The sequence below is a fragment of the Cydia fagiglandana genome, chromosome 3 (assembly GCF_963556715.1).
Source record: "Cydia fagiglandana chromosome 3, ilCydFagi1.1, whole genome shotgun sequence".
Taxonomy (NCBI): Eukaryota; Metazoa; Arthropoda; class Insecta; order Lepidoptera; family Tortricidae; genus Cydia; species Cydia fagiglandana.
In genome coordinates, this window is record NC_085934.1 from 12,230,789 (window position 1) to 12,258,165 (window position 27,377).

The following is a 27,377-nucleotide window of genomic DNA, read 5'->3' on the forward strand; positions in this document are numbered from 1 at the left end:
TACTGTCTCTTCCGAAAATCGTTTTTTCCAGATTTATATTTTTCCCATTCGCAATTTTTACCATTTTATTTTTTCTCGATAGCTTCCTTTCCCGAAAGCATTTCTAACCATTCGCATATTTTCCCATTAACTTTATTTTCCAGTAGCTTATTATCCTAATAGATTTTCTAACCATTCGCATAATTTCCCATTAATTTTATTTCCCAGTAGCTTATTTTCGCATAATTTGGATATGTATTCTTATTATATTATGCGGGACACTAACTAAAACATAACTTATTTTTGTAAATCAATATCGTACAATATAATAAGTCGGTTCTGGCGCTCGCCGGCCGCTGCCGCGGCACGCTCGCTTCGCTCGCTCGGCTTCGCGCACTGTTTTGCTCACAGTTCACCTAACACACTCCTCCTCGCTTCGCTCGTCGTCGCACCTATCTATTCCGCGTGCTTGTAAACAAATGAAATATAGTGGGAAAATATGCGAATGGTTAAAAAACCTATTAGAAAATTAAGCTATTGGAAAATTAAAATAATGGGAAAATATGCGAATGGTTAAATATGATTTCGGAAAAGGAAGCTATCGAGAAAAATTAAAATGGGAAAAATTGCGAATGGCAAAAATATCAATCCGGAAAAAACGATTTTCGGAAGAGACAGTACACACTCCAAACATGGCTCGTAGCTTTACTGATGTAGAAGTCAAGATAAAATTGAGAGCCCTAAATTCTTATTACTTGGCCTAAGTTGTGTAGAAGGAAAAGGAAAAATAAAAGTCTTCGGCAGGAATATAAGACACAAATATAATTTTTAGAGTTACTATTTCAACCATCAAACATAAACATACCTTGATTATATTATTCTAGTGAGATACGCATATATAAACAAAAACATTAAAAAAATTACAAGGTCGAAATGTCACGGAGCTTGTGTGAGTTATATGTGAAAAATAAAAACTTTTATGACAAGAAAATCTGGACACAATTTAAGAATCATCCAATTGCGTCGAGGAATCATCAGTATTTTTGCTTGTTTCATTACCTCCTTGCTTCTTTTTTTGTCCTTTGTATTCTGTAGCAATTGGTTAGATCTGAAAATAAAGATAACTTGCGTCGTCACGGATGTCGATTTATAGGTTTTAGGGAGTGCAGAATTCGAAAATGATGACCATTTTATAATCCAAGATGGCGGCTACGCATGTTGTCATAAAAGTCGTCATGAATATTGTTTTATAGGTTTTAGGACGTGACAGGTCCAACAATAGGGTATATTACTGCAATGTTCTGCCGCCAGAGTGCAGCACTACCGACTCAGTAAATTCATAGACTAACTTATACATACTGTGCCTTAAACTGTTTTTTGACAAGTTTTCAAAGACAATAAAATATGACATTGATGCATCAAGGCGGTTTGTTAACAAGTGCCTACCGGTAAACGCGAAAATCTAAGTTTAGTTATCCGCCTCTTTATCGCTCGAATATGCGAGAGTGATAGAGAGGCAGAAACCGAACCCTCGATTGTCGTGTTTCACGATAGGTGATATGTGAGTGACGTAGTGACGCATGTTTGTTTACTGTATGTGTACTACCAGTGCCACCTACGCAGAGCTTTGCCTAATATTCCCTATTGTCTACATCACTGTAATTGAAGTCACAGGCCTCCATGGGCTACGGTAATCGCTTACCATCAGACGGGCGGTGTGGTTGTTTGTCACCAACATGTTAATTAAAAAAAAACTCCACTATATCGCCAGTTAATAAGTACTTATTTTGCGAAGCTAATGACATTTGTCACAAGAAATACGACAATTGTCACGAAATTCCGACACAGAACTCAAGAATTACCGAAAGTTCTTTGAAATCTTGTGACAATTTCCATAATTATCATCATAAACATCGCAAAAGAAATACCTGTTATTGCCGATATAATAAAGTTTTTAAAAATAATACAATGATGGTGACAAACAGGAATACGGCCCGCCCGATGATAAGCGATAACCGTAGCCCATGGATGCCTGTGACGTCAGCAACAATGAGACTTGTCGAAATGTCGCACCTGTCACGTTACGTCACATTGTCACGCCAGTACGTACATCTGAAAATTGTGTGTTCCCATTTGTCCCCATCCCGATAAGGTGGGAAAAAATGGGAAATATTTACATGCAAATCCTATTCCATCTGTTCCCTGCGAGGATAAATGAGATTACATCCGAAAATTGTGTGTTCCCATTTGTCCCCACCCCGATAAGGTGGAAAAAATGGGAAATATTTACATGCAAATCCTATTCCATCTGTTCCCTACGGAGATAAATGGGAATACATCCGAAAATTGTGTGTTCCCATTTGTCCCCACCCCGATAAGGTGGAAAAAATGGGAAATATTTACATGCAAATCCTATTCCATCTGTTCCCTGCGAGGATAAATGAGATTACATCCGAAAATTGTGTGTTCCCATTTGTCCCCACCCCGATAAGGTGGGAAAAAATGGGAAATATTTACATGCAAATACTATTCCATCTGTTCCCTGCGGGGATAAATGGGATTACATCTGAAAATTGTGTGTTCCCATTTGTCCCCACCCCGAAAAGGTGGGAAAATTGGGAAATATTTACATGCAAATCCTATTCCATCTGTTCCCTACGGGGATAAATGGGAATACATCTGAAAATTGTGTGTCCCCATTTGTCCCCACCCCGATAAGGTGGAAAAAATGGGAAATATTTACATGCAAATCTTATTCCATCTGTTCCCTGCGAGGATAAATGATAAATGGGATTACATCCGAAAATTGTGTTCCCATTTGTCCCCACCCCGATAAGGGGGGGAAAAATGAGAAATATTTACACGCAAATACTATTCCATCTGTTCCCTGCGGGGATAAATGGGATTACATCTGAAAATTGTGTGTTCCCATTTGTCCCCACACCGAAAAGGTGGGAAAATTGGGAAATATTCACATGCAAATCCTATTTCATCTGTTCCCTACGGGGATAAATGGGAATACATCCGAAAATTGTGTGTTCCCATTTGTCCCCACCCCGATAAGGTGGGAAAAAATGGGAAATATTTACATGCAAATACTATTCCATCTGTTCCCTGCGGGGATAAATGGGATTACATCTGAAAATTGTGTGTTCCCATTTGTCCCCACCCCGAAAAGGTGGGAAAATTGGGAAATATTTACATGCAAATCCTATTCCATCTGTTCCCTACGGGGATAAATGGGAATACATGCGGAAATTGTGTGTTCCCATTTGTCCCCACCCCGATAAGGTGGGAAAATTGGGAAATATTTACATGCAAATCCTATTCCATCTGTTCCCTACGGGGATAAATGGGAATACATCTGAAAATTGTGTGTCCCCATTTGTCCCCACCCCGATAAGGTGGAAAAAATGGGAAATATTTACATGCAAATCTTATTCCATCTGTTCCCTGCGAGGATAAATGATAAATGGGATTACATCCGAAAATTGTGTTCCCATTTGTCCCCACCCCGATAAGGGGGGGAAAAATGAGAAATATTTACACGCAAATACTATTCCATCTGTTCCCTGCGGGGATAAATGGGATTACATCTGAAAATTGTGTGTTCCCATTTGTCCCCACACCGAAAAGGTGGGAAAATTGGGAAATATTCACATGCAAATCCTATTTCATCTGTTCCCTACGGGGATAAATGGGAATACATCCGAAAATTGTGTGTTCCCATTTGTCCCCACCCCGATAAGGTGGGAAAAAATGGGAAATATTTACATGCAAATACTATTCCATCTGTTCCCTGCGGGGATAAATGGGATTACATCTGAAAATTGTGTGTTCCCATTTGTCCCCACCCCGAAAAGGTGGGAAAATTGGGAAATATTTACATGCAAATCCTATTCCATCTGTTCCCTACGGGGATAAATGGGAATACATGCGGAAATTGTGTGTTCCCATTTGTCCCCACCCCGATAAGGTGGAAAAAATGGGAAATATTTACATGCAAATCCTATTCCATCTGTTCCCTACGGAGATAAATGGGAATACATCCGAAAATTGTGTGTTCCCATTTGTCCCCACCCTGATAAGGTGGAAAAAATGGGAAATATTTACATGCAAATCCTATTCCATCTGTTCCCTGCGAGGATAAATGGGATTACATCCGAAAATTGTGTGTTCCCATTTGTCCCCACCCCGATAAGGTGGGAAAAAATGGGAAATATTTACATGCAAATACTATTCCATCTGTTTCCTGCGTGGATAAATGGGATTACATCTGAAAATTGTATGTTCCCATTTGTCCCCACCCCGAAAAGGTAGGAAAATTGGGAAATATTTACATGCAAATCCTATTCCATCTGTTCCCTACGGGGATAAATAGGAATACATCTGAAAATTGTGTGTTCCCATTTGTCCCCACCCCGATAAGGTGGAAAAAATGGGAAATATTTACATGCAAATCTTATTCCATCTGTTCCCTGCGAGGATAAATGATAAATGGGATTACATCCGAAAATTGTGTGTTCCCATTTGTCCCCAGCCCGATAAGGGGGGAAAAAATGGGAAATATTTACTTTCAAATCCTATCCCAAAATGAGAAATATTTACATGCAAATACTATTCCATCTGTTCCCTGCGGGAATAAATGGGAATACATTCAAAAATTGTGTGTTCCCATTTGTCCCCGCCCCGAAAAGGTAGGAAATATTTACATGCAAATCCTATTCCATTTACGTACAAAAATGTCCCCCTGTCAACTTTCAATCGAGATTTAATCGATAATTTATTCGATTAATATTCAGATTAATGCAATTTCAATCTATGTTAGGTCGACTAAATTAATCGCGATTAAAATATGAGGATTAACTTTTTTTTATTCCACGGCATGGCTCTTACACTTTGAGAATATCTGAAAACGAATGAACACAAGGAGCCATTTTGCAAATCCAGTAACTTTGTTATTACTTTTGACAGCGCGTGTCATGTGTCAACACAGAGTCGACACAAAGTCGAAACATTTGCGACTACTTTGTGACTGCAATATTTCTCAGCCTTAAACCATATTTATACATCATAATTAACAAGTTTCGTAGTATGTAAAGCGTTATTTCTGTTATTTAAGTATAGTATACGCATCGAAGTACTAAAAATGCATCAAATAATATAGTTATGAACACAGGCACTGAGAAGTAAACAATTTCATTTCCGGCTAAACTAAAACAATGTGGTGGCGCGTTGATTATATTACACTTAGTTTATCAAATCACTCGAGCAGTTTAATTCCCCATAATAATTTAAGTCCTATTGTAATATAAATGCAAACAATATATAATTACGTCTTGTAATCCGTTTTAGAGATGGCGTATTAATCAGTGGCGGATTTCCCATAAGGCACAGTAGGCCCGCCCGGGCGGCGAGATATTAGGGGCGGCAAATTGAGACAAAAAATTCGCTGATGATAACAAAAAATAACTCAAAATTAGGCCAGGTAACGAATTCTCAAAAAAAGGTAATATATCTTTTCGTTGCCTGATCTAAATGTAGTCAATATGATGGGTGCTGATGCTGAGAAAGGGGAGGCTACAAGGCTTGGGGCCTAGGGCGGCAAAGACTGTAAATCCGCCACTGGTATTAATGTCACTTATTTTTATTTAACTATTTTTCCATCTGACAGTTTCCATTTGACAGGAACAAAATGAACGAATGAACGAATGATTTTGGCATAAAGTAGTCGCAAACCCGAAACAATGTGTGCACACGGCGACCACACTTTATGTCACTTTGTGTCATGTGTCGACCCTTCCCCATTTCTGGTAACTGTGTCGACACGGCGACGACTCTGCGACTGGAATTGTGACCGAAACAGACGGTGTCGACACAAGATGTGTCAACACCGCGTCGTAACGGCGACTAGAAATGGTTGTATGGGAGGTGTGTGCTCAAATGCTCACAATTCAAAATAATTGAAGGAAGCTTGAAATATGTATTTTGTGTTAAACCTGTGTAATAATTACCTATATTTTATAGGTACACATAGTTTATTGAATAAAAGGTTTCATTACGTCAGTGTTATTTTAACACCGATCTTGGTTGATTAGGGCGGTACCTATTATTTTAACACCCGGTTGACCTAATCGCAATCATTATTTATACTTTGGCCCGAGGAACCTTATCGTAATTATAATCAGTCACAGTCATTCTTAGGCCGACTGGTAACATTTACAAATGACGAACAGTTACCTAAATTAGTCATACTAACGTTTTTTAAAGCATCTTGTGATTTCAATAAAGCGGTGTACTCGTAAATGCGCAATTGTAGATTAGGCAAAACAAATAATTTTATGTTAAGAAATGAAACGCTTTCTGGGTGTAATTTACAAATCTAATCTATTTAGCATTTGCTCGGATGACTGTACCTAGTCATGAAAATCATTAGGAAATTCAAAATACTTCATTTTTAATAATAAGTATCGTTAATCTCGGAAGAGTTCAGTCATTATAGATTTTGACTTGTGAATAATCAGTTCTTGGATTTTTTTTTCATAGGTCCCTCGGGGGGCGGGGGGGGGGGGGGGTCGGTCACTGGGAGTGTAAATTCAAAAAGTGGACTGAATCAGGCTCCTGTGTATATTCGAAAAACGGTTTTTCTTGAATAACTCGGCCATTTTTGATTTTACAGTAAAATCGTGAGGACAAAAATTGTAGGAAATTTGATTCTCTACAAGTTTGGTCCTCACAATTTTTCTTCTAGGATCGATATTTTGGAAATTAAATTTGAAAAAAGCAACAAATTCTAAATATTTTCATCATCTCGTTTAGTCCTCTTCATTTATGCCGTAAAGTTAAAAAAAAAAGCTCAAGTTGCAGGTAAATTAATTTCAGACCAAGTTCCGCAAACAAGTGCCGAGGTGAAATTTCAGTTTGTTCACACCGCAGTGAATGGTAAATCAGTAGCCAAATACAGAATGCGGCACCGGCATTTCTAATTGCCACTGTGTTACACCCACGGACCAGCTGCATAACTGTACATTTACAACTACGGTTTACTTCTAATAACTTTACTTACCTATTTTTTAAATTCGTTTTGAATACATTTATAATAATTAGAAGGCTTAGAAGGTAGGTTTGAGGGATTTTTATTTTTTTGTTAGGTTTAGTTTTAGTTAATTTATTCTATAAGGTACTTTTATTAAGTTTGTTAAATCATTTAGGCAATTAAATTATTTATAATAATTTGTGCCAGTTAGGTTTTGGTATGAAATACATTACTTATATTGAATTTTCTGTAAAGTCTTGATACAATTATGTATAAAGAGTAAATATAACAAAATCCAGTACATCGGCCTTTAATAAACGCTGTTAGGTTTCTTTTAGGTTATAAGGATTATAAAAGTTGGCAATTAAATTAACTACCTTATGTTCAACAGTACACATCATAATAGATATGACTAATAAAATAAAATTACAATTAAAATACCTACCTAAGAAAACTAAACAGGTAACATTATATAATTAAACACAAATAAAGATAACTAACCTGGCTATAATTTCACCTAAATTACACAGCTTCCTGACGACTAACCATAACTAGTATCTTATAAACGTAGTACTTACTAATAACAACACTCCAGTAAGTTGTATGTCCGTCGGTAGACCTTATGTTTTTTCAATAAGGCTTACGATTTGTCAGTTAACAGGGTACATAGGGCCTTTATTAAGTTTCTCAATAAACAAAGTTAAATCTGAAATGGCAAATTTACAGCCTCTCGTCAAGAGGTTAAATATGAATAATTTAAACCAATAACCGTTTCCATTGCACTTGAATAAACTAAAAATTGTATGTAGCGTGTTCGGTCCGATTTCATTGGGTACACATGTATGATTAGCGTAGGTATTTGAAACAAGATTCACTGGGTCAAGTAAATATGCACAGATTACTCGGCAATAATTGCCGAGTAAAGCGGCTAGTAGGCAACATTCCGCGATTAGTGCATCTACTGGGTCAAAACCATAAACCGAATGAGATGCTAATTTAAATTTGCGAATATATATAACTCTAAAGTGAGATGATCATATTTGAAAGCCGTTGCGAATCATCACGATTAAAGTGATAAATTCGTATCGCTGAAAAGAAGATCCGAAAGAGAAATTTAAATTCGTTTTCCCTATTTCGCAACAAGCGTACTGACATATCTGTGAGACAGCTACGTTACGTAAAATATTCGTATTATTTGTAAGTATTCATTGTATTAATTGTTTACAGTTTAAAAGGTCAAGCGTAGGTACAAAGTCATGACATTGCGTAAAACTGCGATCATTGTCTGATTAATGATGAATCCTTATATATTACCTAAGTACATAAGTACAAGTACGAGTATGTGTATCATCATAATTAAGTGTTTTCGTCCAAATTCGGGCCTGACACAATATTGCAACAAACAATGCTCTCTTCGATATAATCAAAGCAGTAACGTTCACGACTCGACCCACATATCCGAGAGAGAAAACATGACCAATAACGAATACGGGGCATTTTGATACGGACTTTCAGTGCTTTCGATTGATCTTCCGGTAATGGATAGGTACAGAATGTAATTGACAGTTAGTGTATACAATGTTGACTTGTCCTAGAATGCGACGGGGTGTGGTTGCATGTAATCTATTAGTGCGCTGTTTTGTTTCGTATTAATGTGCAAGTCACTGACAAGACGACAACACCACAATGTTCGAGTCGAGGTCATGCATGTTCTGTAACGGGCCATCTTCGGTATTAGTGGCATATTCTATGAGCGGATTGAGTGCCCGTAGAAAGGTGATTAGTCAGGCTCCTTTGACAAAGGCTTCGGCTAGCGTCAATCTAGTTGCATTTGCGTTTCGTAAAGTGATGTCATATCCATGACTCGAATAGCCAGTACGCTGTCAGCTAGCTTATTGTCCGTAGGTATATGTTGGATTTGGTTACCTATATTTTTCAATGCTCCGTTTGTTGAACTTATAATCTACAATATTAAAGTGATTATTGCAGTACATATGTAAATATGATGGCATGTGTAACAAAGTACCTAAGTGTTAAAACTACTCTACCAAAGTTGTTGTTGGACTGCAGAAATCAAATAGTTTAAGATACAAGATCAATTCAATTAAGCGGACAATTCTACCCAGTTATATTTCAAGAATTATAATTCTTTATTCGTTATTGAGTAATATATAATTACTCAATAACGGTGGCATTTTGTACAAATACACCTACATCACATCCTAAAATAGAATGGTATGGTATTTAAAGATTATTAAAGATTCTAATCTACTTGACATTTAGCAGATGTTTACTTGCGTTTAATAGGCTGAGCTTTGATCTGATATGATTAGTGTAACATGTGGTGAGAAGTAGGTTAGGTCGTCTCTCGTGTCGACCGCCGCCGCTGAGCGGCCATGGCGCCGTGAGTTCGCTGTGCGATGTACTTTATAATATAATAGACCACTTCGACTCAAGCGGACCAGTCTACGTCTGATCTCCAACCGCTCGTAGTCGTTGAAAGACTTGAGATCAGGTTATACTAGAGATTAACCACAGTCGAGTGAAAACTGTCTATTGAATCGACATGGTGGTGCGGCTGCCAGCGGCCACTCGCGCGGTAACGGTACTCTCGCCGCATCGGCCCTGCAACCCAGACGTTGCTCTCCGTCTCTGCAATCCAATACATCTAATACTGTTATTAAATTTATGTGTGTACCTTGTCGTACTTTCTCTCAGGTGTGATGGTAATCGCCGACATCGATCACGCCGATTTTACTACCGAGGTTCCCTTTCTGCTAGGCTCTGCACGGTTTAATAATTTAACACCCACATTTATAATGCTGCTTTTGAAGACCGTTTACTTAGATAGTTAAAGAAATAGTTAAACTGCTGAGTTTAAGAACCTCGGCAAACGCCAAGACTAAAGACATTAATCGCCAATAACTATCGTCAACGTGTTATAGTTTTTTTTTATTTCCTGTTGGCATCGCAATATCTGGTGATATTATTACTAGCAATTTTCTTAAATTAGTCACCAGTACGGAGCTTTTCTTCCGCGTAATTAGTATTCATAGTTGATTCCCAGTTAAGCGTCAATTGCTTGGTCAAATTGGACTAGCTGAAAACATATTTTAAAAAGAAAATTTACTCACGGTTTGTTAACTGTATTGGAAGTTGGAACGGATGAGCACTGAAAGGACGGGAAATGCGGACGTGGGCAAAGGTTTCTTTCATTATAGTAATTAAAGAATATCGAAGTAATTTTCATGAGAGTGTGGAATTCCAGTCACGCGAGGCGGAAGCGGCCGCGGCGAGCGCCTTGATCTTGCACATTGTGCTATGTGTCACATACACAGATCACCCATCCTCTAGAAAGAACACATAGGACTACATATCATGACAACACATAGGTGCTCCCATACTAGTTTATGTTAGACAATGAGGACGATTGTGCTAGTGCGTAATTTTATATAACTACTTACCTACCTCTGTGTGTCTCAATTCATAATTCTTTGAAATGTGAGAACGTATATAAAAATTAAAAATACATTAAATCAAAATACCCATATATTATTTCAGATAACCAGGATACATACATGAAAAAATTATATAAAAACAATTTAACTAAAAATATTAAAACAAAAAAAGAAACACAAAAACTGAAATTAAAAACACACTGATACAAATAAAAACCAATTAAACATTAAAATTATAATCAAGTTTTTATATCTAGGTATATGACAGCTACACATCCTTTCAGCAATGACTTTTAGATATAAATACATAAATTTATTTTGGCTTACTAAAATCGTGTACATAATTAAATACATGATTGGTGTAAGTAAATAATTAAAATTAACTTGCAACTGTTGTAATTTTCTTACATAATGAATATAAGATTATTGTAAGATGCTAAATGCGGTGCAATTAGTGTCCTCTACAAGTATTATGAGCCTGTGTTGAGATCATGAGTCTTCCTACATCCTTCATAATATTTATTTATTTATTTATTTATTTATTTATTTATTTATGTTAGGAGAACCAACAGCTATAAAATTTACAATAGACAACAAGATTAAAACAGGAAGCCAATTACAGGAACTCACAGGTAGTTACAAAGTAATAAATTTTAAACTAATGCTAGCACCTACGCACACACACATGCGTACAAAAAGAAAGTGGAAAAAAAAAGAAGCATAATTGAAAATGGCAATAGAAGCCTTACAATAGATATGTTATCTAAAGGAGGCAGTCTATGACCACATACATGGAAACATACTGGTGCTGCAGCGACAATAGTACGTCGACCTCATTCACACGATCCCCTCGTTTCTCCCCTGATTGTAGGCAATGAACTATTTCCTCTTACCCAAATGAAAATGTTAGCACCTAAATTGCGAACGTTGAATATTGTAGCGCTGCTAAGTGCTGACCGAATTCTCAAGCCTAAAATGTCACTGTCACTATTATATTAATTGAAAACCATTAAAAGCTTTTAAAATGAAAACGAGCTTTTAGATAGTTCACCGACGTGGCTATAATTTTCCTAACTCGTTATTTATTAACTGTCTGAGTCGCAAAACTGAATGTATAAAATATGGGTCGATGTATAAAACAAATTGCTAATGCAACTTTGATCAATACTATTGATTGAGCACCACCTTTTTACCCTTATACTTTTCCACTTAAATTATTGACACATTTTAAAACAACTAGGTACTTTATTAACTACATACATATGTAAGCGTCTGGATTATCACTAAAATGCGCTTGTGTGTCCAAATGATTGATCTAAGCAAATATACTTACACCTGAGAAACATATTAAAACGTTCATATAACATTTCTAGTTTTGTTGGAAAAAAGACGTAGAGAAGGAGTCTTTCATGATGTATCTACATGTGTATAAATAACTTCCAACCTTGAGTACCTTCTCCCATTTTCCAAGTCGGTTGAATATCGATCCACTTATATGTATTGACGGACGTAGATTAGCCGTGTACCCTTGTGATCATAATATCGATTATGGTAGTGGGTACATAGTAAGGAGTCCGTTAGAACACGTAAGTGCACATAATGTGTGGTATTTCAGTAAGCCTGCTCATGAGATGAGAGAGACTACACCCAACATAATATCTAGCTATCTATCTAGGTAAAGTATTAACGGTTCATCGCATTTAGTTATATTGCTGCCACTTAGAAATCATATTTGAGAATCATTTTCATTACGTGTTGTGTGTCAAATTAGACGCTTCTACCTGAAAATACACGTTGTAATGAAGCGATGGACAATAATATGTCTCTTTTAAAGAGGTATTTATCACATTGAATTATCCTTTTAAATACCTATTATACTCGTACCTATTAATGCCTGCATTACAATACATTAGGTGTCTAATTTCTACATTGAAACATTACAAGACAAGTATTTGGAATCGGCAAAGCACGCTAAATTCTGTCATAATGTGCATAGTTGCAATTTGGGGTTAAGAATAATAGCTTGTGACTTCGATTTTGTATGAATAAAAAAAATTACTATTATGGTTACCGCACCAATCATGAAACATTTAACAGACAATTTTAATAGGTAGTTTTGATATTTCAACACGGACAATTTTACAGTATGCTTGTATTCGAAAAGAAACAAGATAGGTACCAAATGCAATGAGAGAAATGTTTTTCACATTTGATTGGCCACTACACTACAGAGTGTTGGTTATCATAGTCGCCATATGAATGTGTTAAAAGTTAAAACAACTCGAATTGTGCCATACGTTTAATGTTATGGTCCATGTCACGAGGCAACCTCTTCCTACTCCCCTTCACCACTCTGCCTCCCGCACCCTCCACGTTTCGACAGCGCCAATAACATTTTATTAATCTCGTTACTTTTTATTTTAACGAACCCATTTTGCTGTTTCTCTTTTTATTTAACGTAATTTTACATAAGGTTTTTAATTAGTATATGAAAAAGTTCTGCTCTAGTATTTGGGATGGTTTTTCTTCCGGTAATGAATGTTATAATTTTATTAAGTATATTCATATGATGGTGGCAAAATGTATGATCGTCTGGCATAGTCAACTAGTTACCCCTGTAGTGCATGCTATTACTTATTTTAAATATTATACACTTACGACTTGTCACCACGCCACAGAGCAATTTGCTAGTTAGATTAGTTACTCCTAAAATTACTCTACGGTAGGTGTACTTTTATATTTACCTCGTTGTAACATTAGCTTTAATGAAATAAAAAATAGAGTCGTTAAAATCTCCTTTTACATAAATATACGTGGCGGTACCATTCATTAATAAATAATTTTTCAACAGTCAGAGATAGGTAGGTACTTGTGTAGACGGCAGCTGTGATCTTCACGGATGCAATATGTGTCCATCAAACTTTTGCAATATCTTTGTGATAGATAGCTCTTCTGGCAGCAATTTTGATTTGATTTGCCTTTTCGTATTCCCGGCGATTTTTCCAGTGAGCGATTCGGATAGATGGAACGGATATAAAAACTTGAATGTTAATGTTTCCTATTAGTTTTTGGATGCCATATCGATATTATTTTATTAACAATATCGAGAATGTTTTACTTATCTAGAAAATAAAATCATATACTTATATACAATTACCCTTCTTTGAAAACATGTCTCCAGTTGCGTCCAAGTACTTGTCACCAATAAGTTGTTTACCACTTGCGATTTCACTTAGCTGTTTACCAATGTTATCTACTTTAACCCCTTATTTAAAGAACTTAGCTGCCTCTTACAAGCCTTTGTTAAATTTTGTCTCTTTCTAACAAACAGAAATGTCTAAATGACGCATGGGACAAACGATTATCAACGGTTATTTATATTTGAGGGACGATTGGGTATGAATAACTCAATTATAGTTTCACTGTCATTAGATTCTTCATCATTGCCTATTATGTAGGTACAGGAACGTTATAATGACAATAAATTTTATACTACGTGATGTTTTGCACTTTTTCTATAGAAAACAGCCTCTCATCATTTAGGTACAGTCGCCATCAGATATATCGGAGCGGCCAAGGTGTTCGCAATATCTGAACACGCACTCTAACGCCCCGACAATAGAGGCGTGTTCAGATATTTGTGAGCACCTTAGCCGCTCTGATATATCTGATGGCGACTGTACCTACATATATAGTTCCGTATATGTTATATACTAGTTCTTGTACAATGCAAGGCTATCTCGCAGTTAAGAAAAAAAGACGAAAGAAGGCTAACGTAATAACTCAATACTTAACTACCTATAGCATTAACATTCTTCTGTCGATCTGATCAGATTCCGCTCCAATAGGTTTGACCTTAGTACTAGTTTAATTGAATAAAGGGAAGGGAAGGTTCCTGAGCACTGGTTGACTAACCGGTTCAGCGAAGGAAGGTTTAAGTATGTAGTAATGAGACACGTACTTTCGATATGTAGGTAACTGAATAGTGACGTGAAGGCTTAAAGGAGTCGGCTCGCGCGCCGCTTGGCGACATGCAAGGCGATGCATTCACTAGCAACATAATATTTTTTGAAAGCATAGTTTTCCTAATTTTATTACGATTTAGGCTTTGAAGAGTCAAAGTCGAAGTGATCAAAGCAACATGTTCGTTATATCAGTTATCAATGTTAACATCATTACTAGTTTACATAAATATTAACAGTGATTGAATGACGAAGTTAATTGCGGATGTTGACTGTACGAGTACCCACCCCATTTGGTTGTTGGGATCATTATTGTGTTGTGGGCATAATATGTATCACCAATGTTCTTAACTTTCGGGTACAGAAACGGAACAATATGAACATTATTCTATGTATGTAGGTATGCCTCTATGGACTTGGATCCTGGACTCATTTATTAATTATAGAATAGCAACATTTAAAAAAATCTCACCGAGAGCAGGATGCCTATGTATGTACCGGTCTACCTATGATCATTTTTCTGTTTAATGCTTTCGAGGTCATTAGATATAAATGTTAAGGCTTTGAAGCATCGTTGAACAACGAAACAACGATACGTAGGTTGCCCTGAAAGTTTCGGGAATTGGAAAAAATACGCGTTTAAATGAAATAAAAGTACTTTTATTGTTTTTCAAAGTATTCTCCTTTGTGTTTAATGCACTTTTTCATTCTCTGAAACCAGTTTTCAAAACAGTTATTGAACTCTGAACTGGGGGTTGATGAAATGGCCATTTTATAAGCGTGGACTGCTTCTTCCGCGGTCTGAAAACGCTGACCACGCAACCGATTCTTTATTTTCGGGAAAGTAAAAAAATCGTTGGGACTTAGGTCGGGGCTGTACGGAGGATGGTCCAGTAATTCGACTTTTTCGCCCTTCAGATAGTCGTTTGTTTTCTGAGCAGTATGAGGGCTGGCATTATCATGGTGTAGTATAATACGGCGGTTAGGGTTATTTTTTCGCAGTTCAGCAAAAACAATCGGTAAACAAACGCCGATATACCAATCGGCATTGACAGTTCTTCGATCTTCAAGAGCAATAGTCGCCACGTGACCCGATTTGGAGACAAACGTGGCTACCATTTTTTTGATCGTGCTGCGAGAACGAACAACTTTTGTTGGCTTCGGCTCGTCTTCGTAAACCCATACTCGAGATTGGTTTTTGGATTCAGGCTCATATGCGTAAATCCATGACTCGTCACCTGACACAATACTAAAAACGGCAGTTGAGCTTCCTCCATTAAATCTTTTTAGGGTTTTGTGGCACCAATTGACACGGACCGTTTTCTGGTCGTCAGATAACAAGTGAGGAATCCACCGGGAAAACAACTTCCGCACGCCCAACTCTTGCTGTAAAATAACTTGTACCTGACTCATTCCAATGCCTAAAGTCTCCTGAATTTCCCGATATGTAACATGCCTATCTTCTTTTATCAGTTGGCGAACAACATCGATGTTTTGATCGGTAACGGCAGTTTTCGGTCGACCCTCACGTACGTCATCCGCAAGAGACACACGGCCACGTTGAAATTCCGAATACCACCTGTATATTGTCGTCTTCGAAGGTGCTTCACTACTAAAAGCAATAGTCAATCGGTCTCCACATTGTTGTTGTGTTAATCCACTTTTAAAGTCATAATAAATCATTGCTCTAAAACTTTCGCGGGACAGCTCCATTTTCACCAGCGACTCAACGACTTTAAAAAACAATTGAAAATAGAACATTGTTTTTTTTTCTAAGTGGCCAGTGTTTTCGAATAATGAGACTATGCTTGTAACAAAGAGGTATAACACATGTCAAATATACGTTCCTAAGTATGCAATTCCCGAAACTTTCAGGGCAACCTACGTACTTCCACATCACCACTATCACTATGGTGCGAAACTGCTGATGTTAATAGGAACTATTGTTCATACAGTTTCCAGACTATTTCCGTACTTCGAGTCTTCTGTAAGTTCTAGTCTTCGAGTTGTTAGTCTGCAAGTATTCCATATTTTGTGGGTATACATATTTGTACTGGACATTGCATGGTAGGCCGCTCACAAAGGGCCGCGGGGCAAGGGGCGGGGTGGACGGTCACGACGCGGTTAGCCTAGGTTAGGCTTCGGCTCGCGTCCAGCGAGATGCTCTCAATTCTGCCTTTTGATTAAACACGGCGTGCCTCGTTGTTGGTGTATTGTGCATCGTAAATATGCTCCAAGGTACTTACAGCTTAGCAAAAAAGAGTAGAAAGTAAAAAGTGCAACACTGTAGTGTCGTCCCTTTCACATCAATTTATATGTATAAGAGAATGGGACGACACTACAGTGTTGCCACTTTTTCATTTCTACTCTTTTTTGCCAGGATGTAAGTGCCTTGGAGCATTGGTCGGTTGGGTTATTGGGTGTCTAAAACGCATGTTCTGCATACACATTATCATAGTTTTTACCAGTAAAAAGAACAATAGCTTTAAGTTAGAATATATGTACTTATATCAGAGTATCGACGAACAATTACCTAACACAACAATCTGGCAAATGTATTTCGGCAGGGCACCTAGAACGCAGACGTTACGATTACACGTGTAAATATAACGGAAATCTAAGTAGGTACCATATTGGAAATCTGTTGGATATTCCGAACTTCGTTCAAACTTCATCCACTAAGGGCATGATGTGTGTACTTGACATGAATTCATACATATGGTAATGGAAAATGTTTTATCCTGAAGCCAGGCTAAGGCTAATTCAGGCTGCCGCTAGCGAGGTACTAGAGAATTAGAGATTGTAACTCCTGGGTGCTTAACCAACGTGACAATTGTGCGTTAATCGCGTGGCGTAGCGTAGTCATATCACTCTTCCATATTAGTGCGACAGACAGTTGCGTTTCATTCGCTACGGATCTTTAACGATTGGCATGTTGGCTACGCGGCCTGTAGTGCATCATTTCCGAACCAAATAGTTGTTTACAAATACAGTTGCGGAAAAACACGGTACCTACTAAATGAGAATCCGCACCCCGGTGTTGTTGGCATGTATTTAAGAGTATGTTTTAAGATTCAATCCATAGCCGTATATATCGAAAGTAGCAGGTAAAGATTGCTATGAATATTCTTCTATCAAGTTTTAGCCGTAGTATCTACAATCTACATATAATAATATTTAATACGAATATACGTGTTGGATCTATATCCCCACGCAAGCCTATCAAAAGACCGGGATTTATAGGGCCGTGAAATCCAAAATATGAATATTAAAGGTCGTATAGCTGTATCTAAAATTAAGGAATAATGCTAAAACAGAGTACAAAGACCCGGAGCTAATTATAGTCCTACCCAGCAGCAGTGTTTAGGTAAAGTATACACATTATGTTCGTTCCTATCCTACCTCAAAGCATAAAATTGCCTATAAAGTGCTCATTTCTCTCGGAGAGTAGCAGGCTGTAAAACTGTAGCTTCCAAGAATAGGCACCTCTAACGTGCATCAACATAAACGAAGTAGAGCAGAACATGACGATACAACACAATCCTTTTGGCCTTCGTCCCAACGCGCGTATAAAATAACTTTACAGCAAAAACTTACACGCTGTAACGTTGGTTATAAATTAAAACTAGAACAGAAAAATTAACATGAATTTAAAAATAAATTTTGTTTTTGTTGTGTTATGATTGTTAATAGGAAAGTGTAAGTAGGAAAGGAATGAACGATTAAGCGATTACACCTAGGACACCTATTTTAAAATATACATTTGTATTTTAGAATGCGTTTCCAGTAACTTTAAAATCGACGCGAGTCAGACTGAGTAAGGATGTGTAATTCGGTACCTAATATATGATATTTAATCTTAATGTGCACAAAATCAAAAAAAAATGTTTGAATAACAATAATTTACGGCTTAATTTATACTACTAGTACGGCTATATACTTACTAGTCGTAATGGTTCACCCTTTGGGTTAGCTACGAAAATATTTGGAATGATAAAAATATTTTAACTATAGGCACTTCCAGAAAGATAATATTTACCAGCATTTATTTTCAGTATTTAAAATAAATACAGACCTTTTTACTGCCAACGTCTAATACCTACTGCCTTTATCACGCCAGTTGTGAAGCGGTAAGTCGGCGTCGGCACACAGTGTTGTGAGACAAGCAAGGTGAGCGACATTTGCTAGTGCGCAGTGTTCAGGCGAAGTCCGATGCCTTTCTGAAACTAGCCTAACAACGAGCAGGCGGTCCCTGACATTTCGAACACTAGCAGTTTAGCTTGCATTTTACGTACCTAATAGCCTGCTCTGTATGTTATTGTTTGGTGGAATTTTAGTTTGAAATAGATCTTGGAGGATAATTATATTCATGCCAGTACGTATATCCGTAAACGTGACTCAAATGTCGTCAATTTGCATAAATTTACCTGCGCTTTTTAAGATTTCATGAAATGGTATGTCACGATTTGTCCTAGGTGGAGTCAAGCTGGCAATTGACTTTATGTTATACACCATTACTATCTAAAACTGATTGTAGAAATTGTTGCTCAGGTATTTTATTACTTATCCTAGATTTAAGTGCAGTAGTAAACTATTCTGAGATCCATTATGCACAATCGATCGCATATAACTGGCAAACGGGGTTACGACTGACCATAGCACTCACTCTCACAACCTCAAACACGTTCTAGGCTTTAGGGAATTGGGGCATACTTGACTTAATACCTGCACCAAACTAAAACGTGAACAATTCACCAATCCCCAGTCACTTTTTGTACAAGGCTTTAAAATTATTGAAGATATGAATGCGGGCCGGACGAATCGCATAAAATCGTCGATAATTTAAGTCTACAACAATAAATAATCTTTTCGATTCGTGGGAAAGTCTACTTTAAGTATGTTTTCGTGACAAGTAGGTATAATTTCCAATGAAACTCCATTATTGCCATGTTATTTCGCTATACAGGTAAAGCTCGCAGCAACCATTAAAACCGGATTCTTTCTATAGGTTCGAAAAGCTTGATCTTTCTTGTTGACTTTAAATAAATCATTCCGACATTTCCAACGAATATAAGAGGCAGGTGTCTTTAATGAGGAGTAGCCTGTCATTGTAATGAAGCTCTTAGCCCTGATGCGATGTAAATCGCCGTATAAAGTATGGTTTCTGTGAAGCTCTAATAAATGTGTAAATAGTGGTGGTGAAGTGCAGATAATGGAAGGGCGGTGTGTCCACCGGCCGCAGGCTTGACAAAGCGTTACCTACAGTAGGCCAACTGCAACAACAACTGATATAACAGAGTTTCAAGACTAGCTTAATAACTACTGCCTGAGCAGAATGGTTAAACAACGATTTTGATGTCATGAGAACAAAATTTTGTGTGTTTTTTACAATGTTTTGATATAAAATGTTATTAGAGACTGCTAAATGCGAATTATAAATGCGAATTACAATTATGAATTATGACGTTATTCTTAAATAATCGGGAAAACTTAATATAAGGAGGAGATCTAGATTGGAGAGACAGAATTTATATAAACCCGAAAATATAATATGGAAATTTTTCACATTTTCTCTAAAAAATACTGAATAGATGTAATTGGGATTTAGCACACAGATCACCCATTACGTACGTTGTACTTGAATACGGTTTGTCTCGAAAGCATTTTTGTAGGGGGTACAAATGGGGTGGAGTTTTTATTAGGAGCCCGGGAAGTGCAAATGTTGATTGACTTCCGCACGTACGATATCAGTGTAAATACAAAGTAGGTACCTATTTACATTATTTTTATCGTGACAATTCTGTTATTGCAAAAAGTTAATTAATACGCTTTTATGGAGTTAGGCCTACTGTGGCAGAGTGCGCTCAGCAGCAGCGGCGCGCCACCGCCGCCCGCTAATTGTCGCTATTACAGAAATTGGACACTTACACACAATTGCTATAAATCACTGCAATGCAGGATTAAAAGCGCGCCTCCGTCGTTTTGCGCGACTAGGAGTCTAAATAACTATACTTTAAGTAACTTCGCTACTGTTAATAATGTCTTTTTACAAAATATCCGTGGCAAATACATTATAAAGTAGGTACCTAATTGACTTGTTAAGTAATGCACTCGTGATGACCAGGGTTTTAAATTGATTACTACTTTATAACATCATACCGTCAGTCTTAAAATAACCGTACACTTGTAATTTATTGCTACACGATGTAACACATCTATTAATTATAGATAAAGACGAGTAAAAAAGTTGATAGATTTGTATATTTCTTATATATTATACAATAAAATTAAATCGTATAAATAAGGTATATGATATGTTAAATTTTACTTAAACCTTTTTAAATAGGTTTAAGAAATAGAATAGATTATGAAAGTTCCAAATCATATTTATATAAGTAGTAGTCTGCTTATTATAAGACCGATACAGGAGTTATTAGCGGATAGAACGACGCGACAAGTCAAAATAATCTACCTATCCTATATGTATAGTTTTACACATAGATATATCTCTACGGTTCGCGTTCTAAAACATCAGCCACACTCTTGAACGAACTTGATTGTAGCCGTACAAAACGAACAATTAAATTAATCATTAAGTCGAGATGTGTAATAACATCTGATCTACGAACGTGCTTAGCTAAGCGCAGTATCTAGTAGGTATTTATTAGTCACGTACTGATGTTTGATGTAAGGTATCATTTTATATAATTAAAGTTTTATCGTTATTATTAATAGTTGTAGTAATTTGATGCAATAACACTCACTTTTAGTAGGTACATATTTATATGCAATCGTCGTTTGCTCCTGTGCCTAAGTACGAGTCTTTGAGCGAATATTGAATACACATTTAAATATTTTTTCTAGTTTTATCGTTGTCAAAGCCATTTATATTACAAAAAAAAACATAGTTATTTTGTTTTTGTTCCAGAAAACCAGCCGTAATAGAAAACGAAACACGCGATCGAAAATCAACGTTCGACAGCAGCTTTTGGGAAGGTATGTTAATTTAAATAGTAAATAAGGGTACAGAGACTACGGAGTATTAGGTATATCAAACGTAAAGCGGTGGTAGTGGTAGCCGAGTGGTTCAGGCGTGGGAGAGGAGATCATTGTGAAGTAGAGGCAAGTTTTCAACCCAGTGGTTGTGGGTTTAAATCAATATATTCTTCGCAATTTCAGCATCTGCAAATTATCGAGAGGAAACGTGCATTATACGTCTGAAAATAAATTGGACGGTACCTTTTATGTAAAGTTTTCAGGTCACATTACACTAGGCTAGAGGACAGATAGAGATGCAGGTATTGACCTCTCGTTCAGAAGAGGTTTGTCTAATAGAAGTGAAGTTGGATGAATGGAATGATAGAATAAGCAGTTTTGGGTAGACAAAACTCATCCAACTTATATATCAATGGTTCGGTTTCACGCAAGGTGTCTTTTGCTAAAGACAACGATGCCATGCCACTAATTTGCCGCTTCCTCTTCATTTTCACGACGTTAAAATCCCGGATGCACCCCAAAGGAATCCAGTTAGTGATTCAGTTTTTTCAGGGTATAATGTATACGGGTGTACAACATTTGTTACTACTGGTAAAATAAAATCGTAGAGTGTAAGTACCTATATGTTATCTAGGAATACACTGTAAATGGCAATGGATACCTAACAAGCATTTATCAAATGCGATATACGAGGACCACCTATCTGACATACAATTTGTATAAAATTTGCATGTTAGATAGGGGGTTCGCCGCATATAGTCGTTATTCGAATACATACTCAGTGTCGTGTCCTGTCGACAAAAGCCATCATTGATATAGGTACCAATATTTTAGGTATTCTAATGTGTGTAACCCTATTAAACACAACAAATAAAAATATACCATAATTTTTCCAATATTTTCTCTTAGCGTCGTCATACAATGTACCTAAAGTGTAAAATTTTCTATTATAATCTAAAAAACTTGTAATTTTGTGTAAGATATATCCGTAATCCGTAGATATGTAACGTAATATTCCGGAACTCTAAATAAATATGAGTACAATTTTTAGGGCAGCATTAAACCCATCTCAACCATCCATTGTTACATTTGTTACACATTTGAAGGAAATTAATTGACGCTAACCGTTGCAAATGGAAGAAGACAAAGGATTGCCATGAGTAGATTTGTTTATATTACGAACGTTCGTTCGTTAGCGCTGTGAATAAAGCGTGACTCGTTTTTGTCACTGCAGAGTCCGGTATTCATATCATATCATATCATATCATTTATTCTTTATTTATTTATTCTTTACTGGTTCAACGTATCCTTCTTATCAAGTAACTTCGGTTTAGTAATAAATTTGTCATTAATACTAATCGAATTAGGTAACCTTACCATAATCAATGAGTACCTATGAGAGATTGCTTGTATTGTTTTGTACTTTTTGGTCCACTACCGTACAAAGGTTTTTAAGGATTTGAGCAGATCAACTGCCCATCTGGTTGGAGGCTTCCCATCCTGGTCTTCCGGTTGCGACCGCCACTAATGTAATTTTCTGTCCAAAGGTTACAAGTAATTTGCCAACTACTACTTCTCTGTCGACTTTCCAAGCATAAAGGAAAACTCCGTTTTATGAAAAAAAAATCTTTCAACGCCTACATACTTTACGTAAGTATGTAGGCGTTTTAATTGTGAATTAATTATAATAGTTTGTATATCTCGATAAGAGTACGCAGTGTTGGTGTTTATGCGAGTTTGTACGATGATCATTTATATGTTCAAGCACCTATCACATTGTTTCTTGACAGAATAACACTAACTCGCCACGCCTATGCCTCGTGCTCCAAACGCCCATACAAATACCTACATAATCATTGCAAAACCGTGTTTATGTAAATTTCTTAATCGGTGATGCTGTTGAACCCATAGAGAAATTTTATATTTATTGCATTCCTGGCGGTTGTATAATATACGTTTTATATTATAGCCGAGTAGGAATCCTTGCGTGTGCGGGGTCGTGAAAGTGCACCTTGCGAGGGGCCGCCCGCTTTGTCGCACCTGTCCGCGTATTCTCATCGGTTTCGAATCACTGAAAAGTGATCTTGAGCTCCATACCTACTATGCGTAATCGAAGAGTCCATTAATACTGGTTTTCTTGAGCTTTCGACTCGCCCGTGCTCGGTAGGCGTATTGAAATACACTCCTGCTCATTCTTTGCACATGCTGTAATGCAGTTTCGGTGCAAGGCTTGGACGGCATTGCGAGAATGCCGTAAACTTTCGAACCTTATAAGTACCGTGGGCAAACTGGATACTCGCACGAAAATATAATTAATATTGAGCTACATTTTAAATATTTCTCTTCCGTGAATGTACCTAGAAGGCGTTCAACCCTTCCATTTTAGGCTTTTGCTTACGTCCGTGTACCTACAATAAATAAGGTAAACGACCCAATTAGCACTGTAAAGTACCAACAGTCATTGGCACTTCTTTATGTAAGAATGTCACCACTCCGTTAGTATGGTAGAAGGCGCCAATCGGGGTAGGTACTGTCCTTTTGGCAATATCGTCGGGTGACAAGCAAAAGTCACTAACTAACACCATTGAAATTATTGGAAAATAAACCGTGTTACAAGTGTAATAAAGTGCATTGTTACTTTAATTTTTTGATAGTACTTAGTGACTTTTGCTTGTCACCCGACGATATATTTTGCGGAAAATTTTGTTTCTACATGCAAACCAGAATCAGTATCATGGTCGCCTTTTTATCACCTGTCATGCCATGCGTCATTATCGGATATTTGTTAGAACATGACAGGCATGTTGACAAATGATAAAGAGCCGACCATCTTAGGCCTACAGTATTAAAAAATAATAATAGTGAAATTACGTAAGGTGCCAAGTATCTATTTCAGCTGTTAGAAAAAGGTATCCATAGCATACTTAAAACAGTTAAGTAAGCTGATATTTATCGGTACCTGTATCTTATAAGCGCAAATATAGCTCGACTTGGCCGTGCTTACTTTATAAGTATGCTTATAAGGAAAGTTGTGTTCTGATATCCCGCTGGCTGATCATTAAATTGACAACCACGATCCACCCGTCAACTTTCATTGTTAACCGGCATTTTGCATCCCAGAAATTCGATTTCGAATGCTTATCGCTATGATTGATAGCCATTGTCGGTGGGTAGTTACGTTAAATCGATACGATCACAATAGGAAGAGATTAGCAGTTTTATAGTGCACCTGAGCCATGGATTACACTCGCTCTACTTGAGTGTCTTGTGGACTTGTTCCTTGGGCTACTTATTATTTACAAAAGTGTCAATCAATAACAAATAACACGGTTATATACTACACATTGTCCTGCCAAGTCCAGACTTATCGATAAATAATATTTCTTACATACATAGTGTTTAACACTTACACTTTAACCCTGTAATGTATGTAAGAAATATTATTTATCGATAAGCCTGGACTTTGCAGGACAATGTGTAGTATATAACCGTTTTATTTGTTATTGATTGACATTTTTATAAATAATACTCTCCAACATTACTACCTTTTAACGTTGAAATAACTTAACAATTTCACACACGCTACATATTATGTAGTTACATAATTGTATATGTTAAAGACTGAAACACACCAAATTAGTAAGTAGCAATATTTGTTAATTTTCCACGTAGGTATTAGAATAAGATAATTATACATTTTGATTATCACACTATCATAAATAGTGATTAAAAGAAAGGATACATTTTATATTATATAATAATTACAAAAGTACATAGATATAACTTTTTAAGCGATGACTCCCGAAAGTTGTTTTATTGCGGTCGGAAACGCTGAGCCTCGGAATCCATTAATACCTTGAACCAAAAAACTTTGATGGGCTTAACTTATCCGGTTGCCATTTTAAATTGGAAGTCCTGGAATTTTCTCGAGTGAAGGCTTTAACAAAAAGCGTTTATATTTTGTACGCGATGTATCAGATTCTAATGTAGTACATTTTAAGGTTGACTTTCGGAAAGCTAGCTAAGGTGCAGATGTTGTAACGTTTGGCGGATTCCTGGCATGCCCGGTTTGATTCGCAGCAGTCAGCTTGCTCGGTCGTCGGTCGCATACCGCAATCGAAGCGTTATTTATTCGACTTAAATGTCGCGAACGCCGCCCGCAAAATGCCGCATTAATTATCGTTTCTAATTAAACATTATTTCACAAATGCATTTTTATCATAGGTATGACAAAAAAGAAGTAACGATAGTGTTAGTTTACATAATTATTGTGTGTCGTCTACGCCAGCTTGCGAGCGCTCACCATGCACACCACTAACTGTGTAAATGTTGCGACGCGGATACCGGATGTTACTGACCATACACCCAATTGCCTTGACCTTCTGCTGACAACTGATCCAGACAGGCACTCGGTTTCGGTCTCAGCTCCGCTAGGATCGTCCGATCACTGTCTATAGTCCGTTTTTTTTAGCATTAGAAAGAACTTCGCAGAAGTAAGCTTGTGGTTCCAAATCCGGCACTTTTAGCGTTAATAATTTGAAGTAAATTATATGTATTGACCATGCTACATTAGATAATTCAATAATTATTAACAATTAAAGAGCCTGATAAAAACTGCACGCTTGCTTCTCTGGAGTTCTTTCTAATGCTAAAAAAAACGAACTATAGTGAAATCCGTGTCGATCCACTCTCCTCCTGATCTCTGCCCTAGGGGCACGAGGAGAGTATGGCGATACGAGTCAGCGGACTGGGATGAGATGCGGCATTTCTTTGCGTCTTTCCCCTGGCGGCAGGTCTGTTTTTCTTCGGGTGACCCCTCGTGTTCTGCTGAGGCTGTTGCGGATGTGATTCGGCAGGGAATGGAATATTTCATTCCGTTCTCCGACCTATCGCTCGATCACAAGACCCGAGCATGGTACAATTCGGACTGTGCTCGAGCCGAGGCCCTTAAGCAGTCTGCATACCAGGCTTGGGTATTAGCCCGCGATACCAAAGCTGGAGCACAGAGGGTTCGCGCGAGGAAAAAAGCCTTTAACTCAGCTGCCAAGTCCTGCAAACGGGTGCTTCGAAAGGCTCGATTCGACCACGTCAGTCGAATAGGGGCCAAACTCGCCTCCTACCCTCCTGGTAGCAAGCGGTTCTGGTCCCTGTCGAAAGCGGTCGAATCCAACTTCTGCCGACCCACATTGCCACCTCTGCAGAAACCTGATGGGACACTGGCCCACTCCGCGACAGAGAAAGCAAACTTGTTTGCTTCTCTGTTTGCGAGCAATTCACGTTTAGACGCAGGCTCAAAACTTCCACCTACGCTACCTCAATGCAGTTCCTCTATGCAGAGAATTGCTATTCATCAAAAAGAGGTACGCCGAGCTCTGCAGAATCTTGACGTGAATAAGGCCAGTGGACCAGACGGTATACCTGCACGTGTACTAAAGCAGTGTGCGCCTGAGTTGTCTTCTGTACTGACACGCCTGTACCGCCTCTCTCTCCAAACAAGAACGGTGCCGAAAGCCTGGAGGCTTGCAAACGTGCAGCCAGTACCCAAGAAGGGTAGTCGTGCTGATCCCTGCAATTACCGACCAATCGCCATTACCTCCATGCTCTGTAAAGTCATGGAAAGGGTACTTAACGGCAAGCTGCTGGCATACCTCGAAGCAAATGATCTGCTCAGTGACCGTCAATATGGCTTTCGCCGAGGTCGGTCTACTGGGGATCTTTTAGCGTATGTCACGCACTGCTGCGGCGAGGCCATCGAGAGGAACGGTGAAGCGCTTGCTGTTTCACTGGACATCTCGAAGGCCTTTGACAGGGTTTGGCACGCAAGTCTCCTTAGCAAGCTTCCTGCATACGGCATCCCTGCTGACTTTTGTAGCTGGCTATCTGATTTCTTGAGTGAACGGTCGATCAGAGTAGTTATTGATGGCTGCTCTTCAGACCTCATGGCCA

General features: G+C 37.7%; 1 protein-coding gene across 1 annotated transcript in view; it reads left to right on the top strand.

The window, feature by feature from the left end:
• Nucleotides 1–27,377, top strand: part of LOC134680060 (uncharacterized) — a 66,312-nt gene that overhangs the window by 24,358 nt on the left and 14,577 nt on the right. Inside the window, exon 3 of the mRNA XM_063539068.1 lies at nt 21,364–21,431. Coding sequence (XP_063395138.1) covers nt 21,364–21,431 — 68 coding nt within the window. The remainder of the gene's footprint in view (nt 1–21,363; nt 21,432–27,377) is intronic.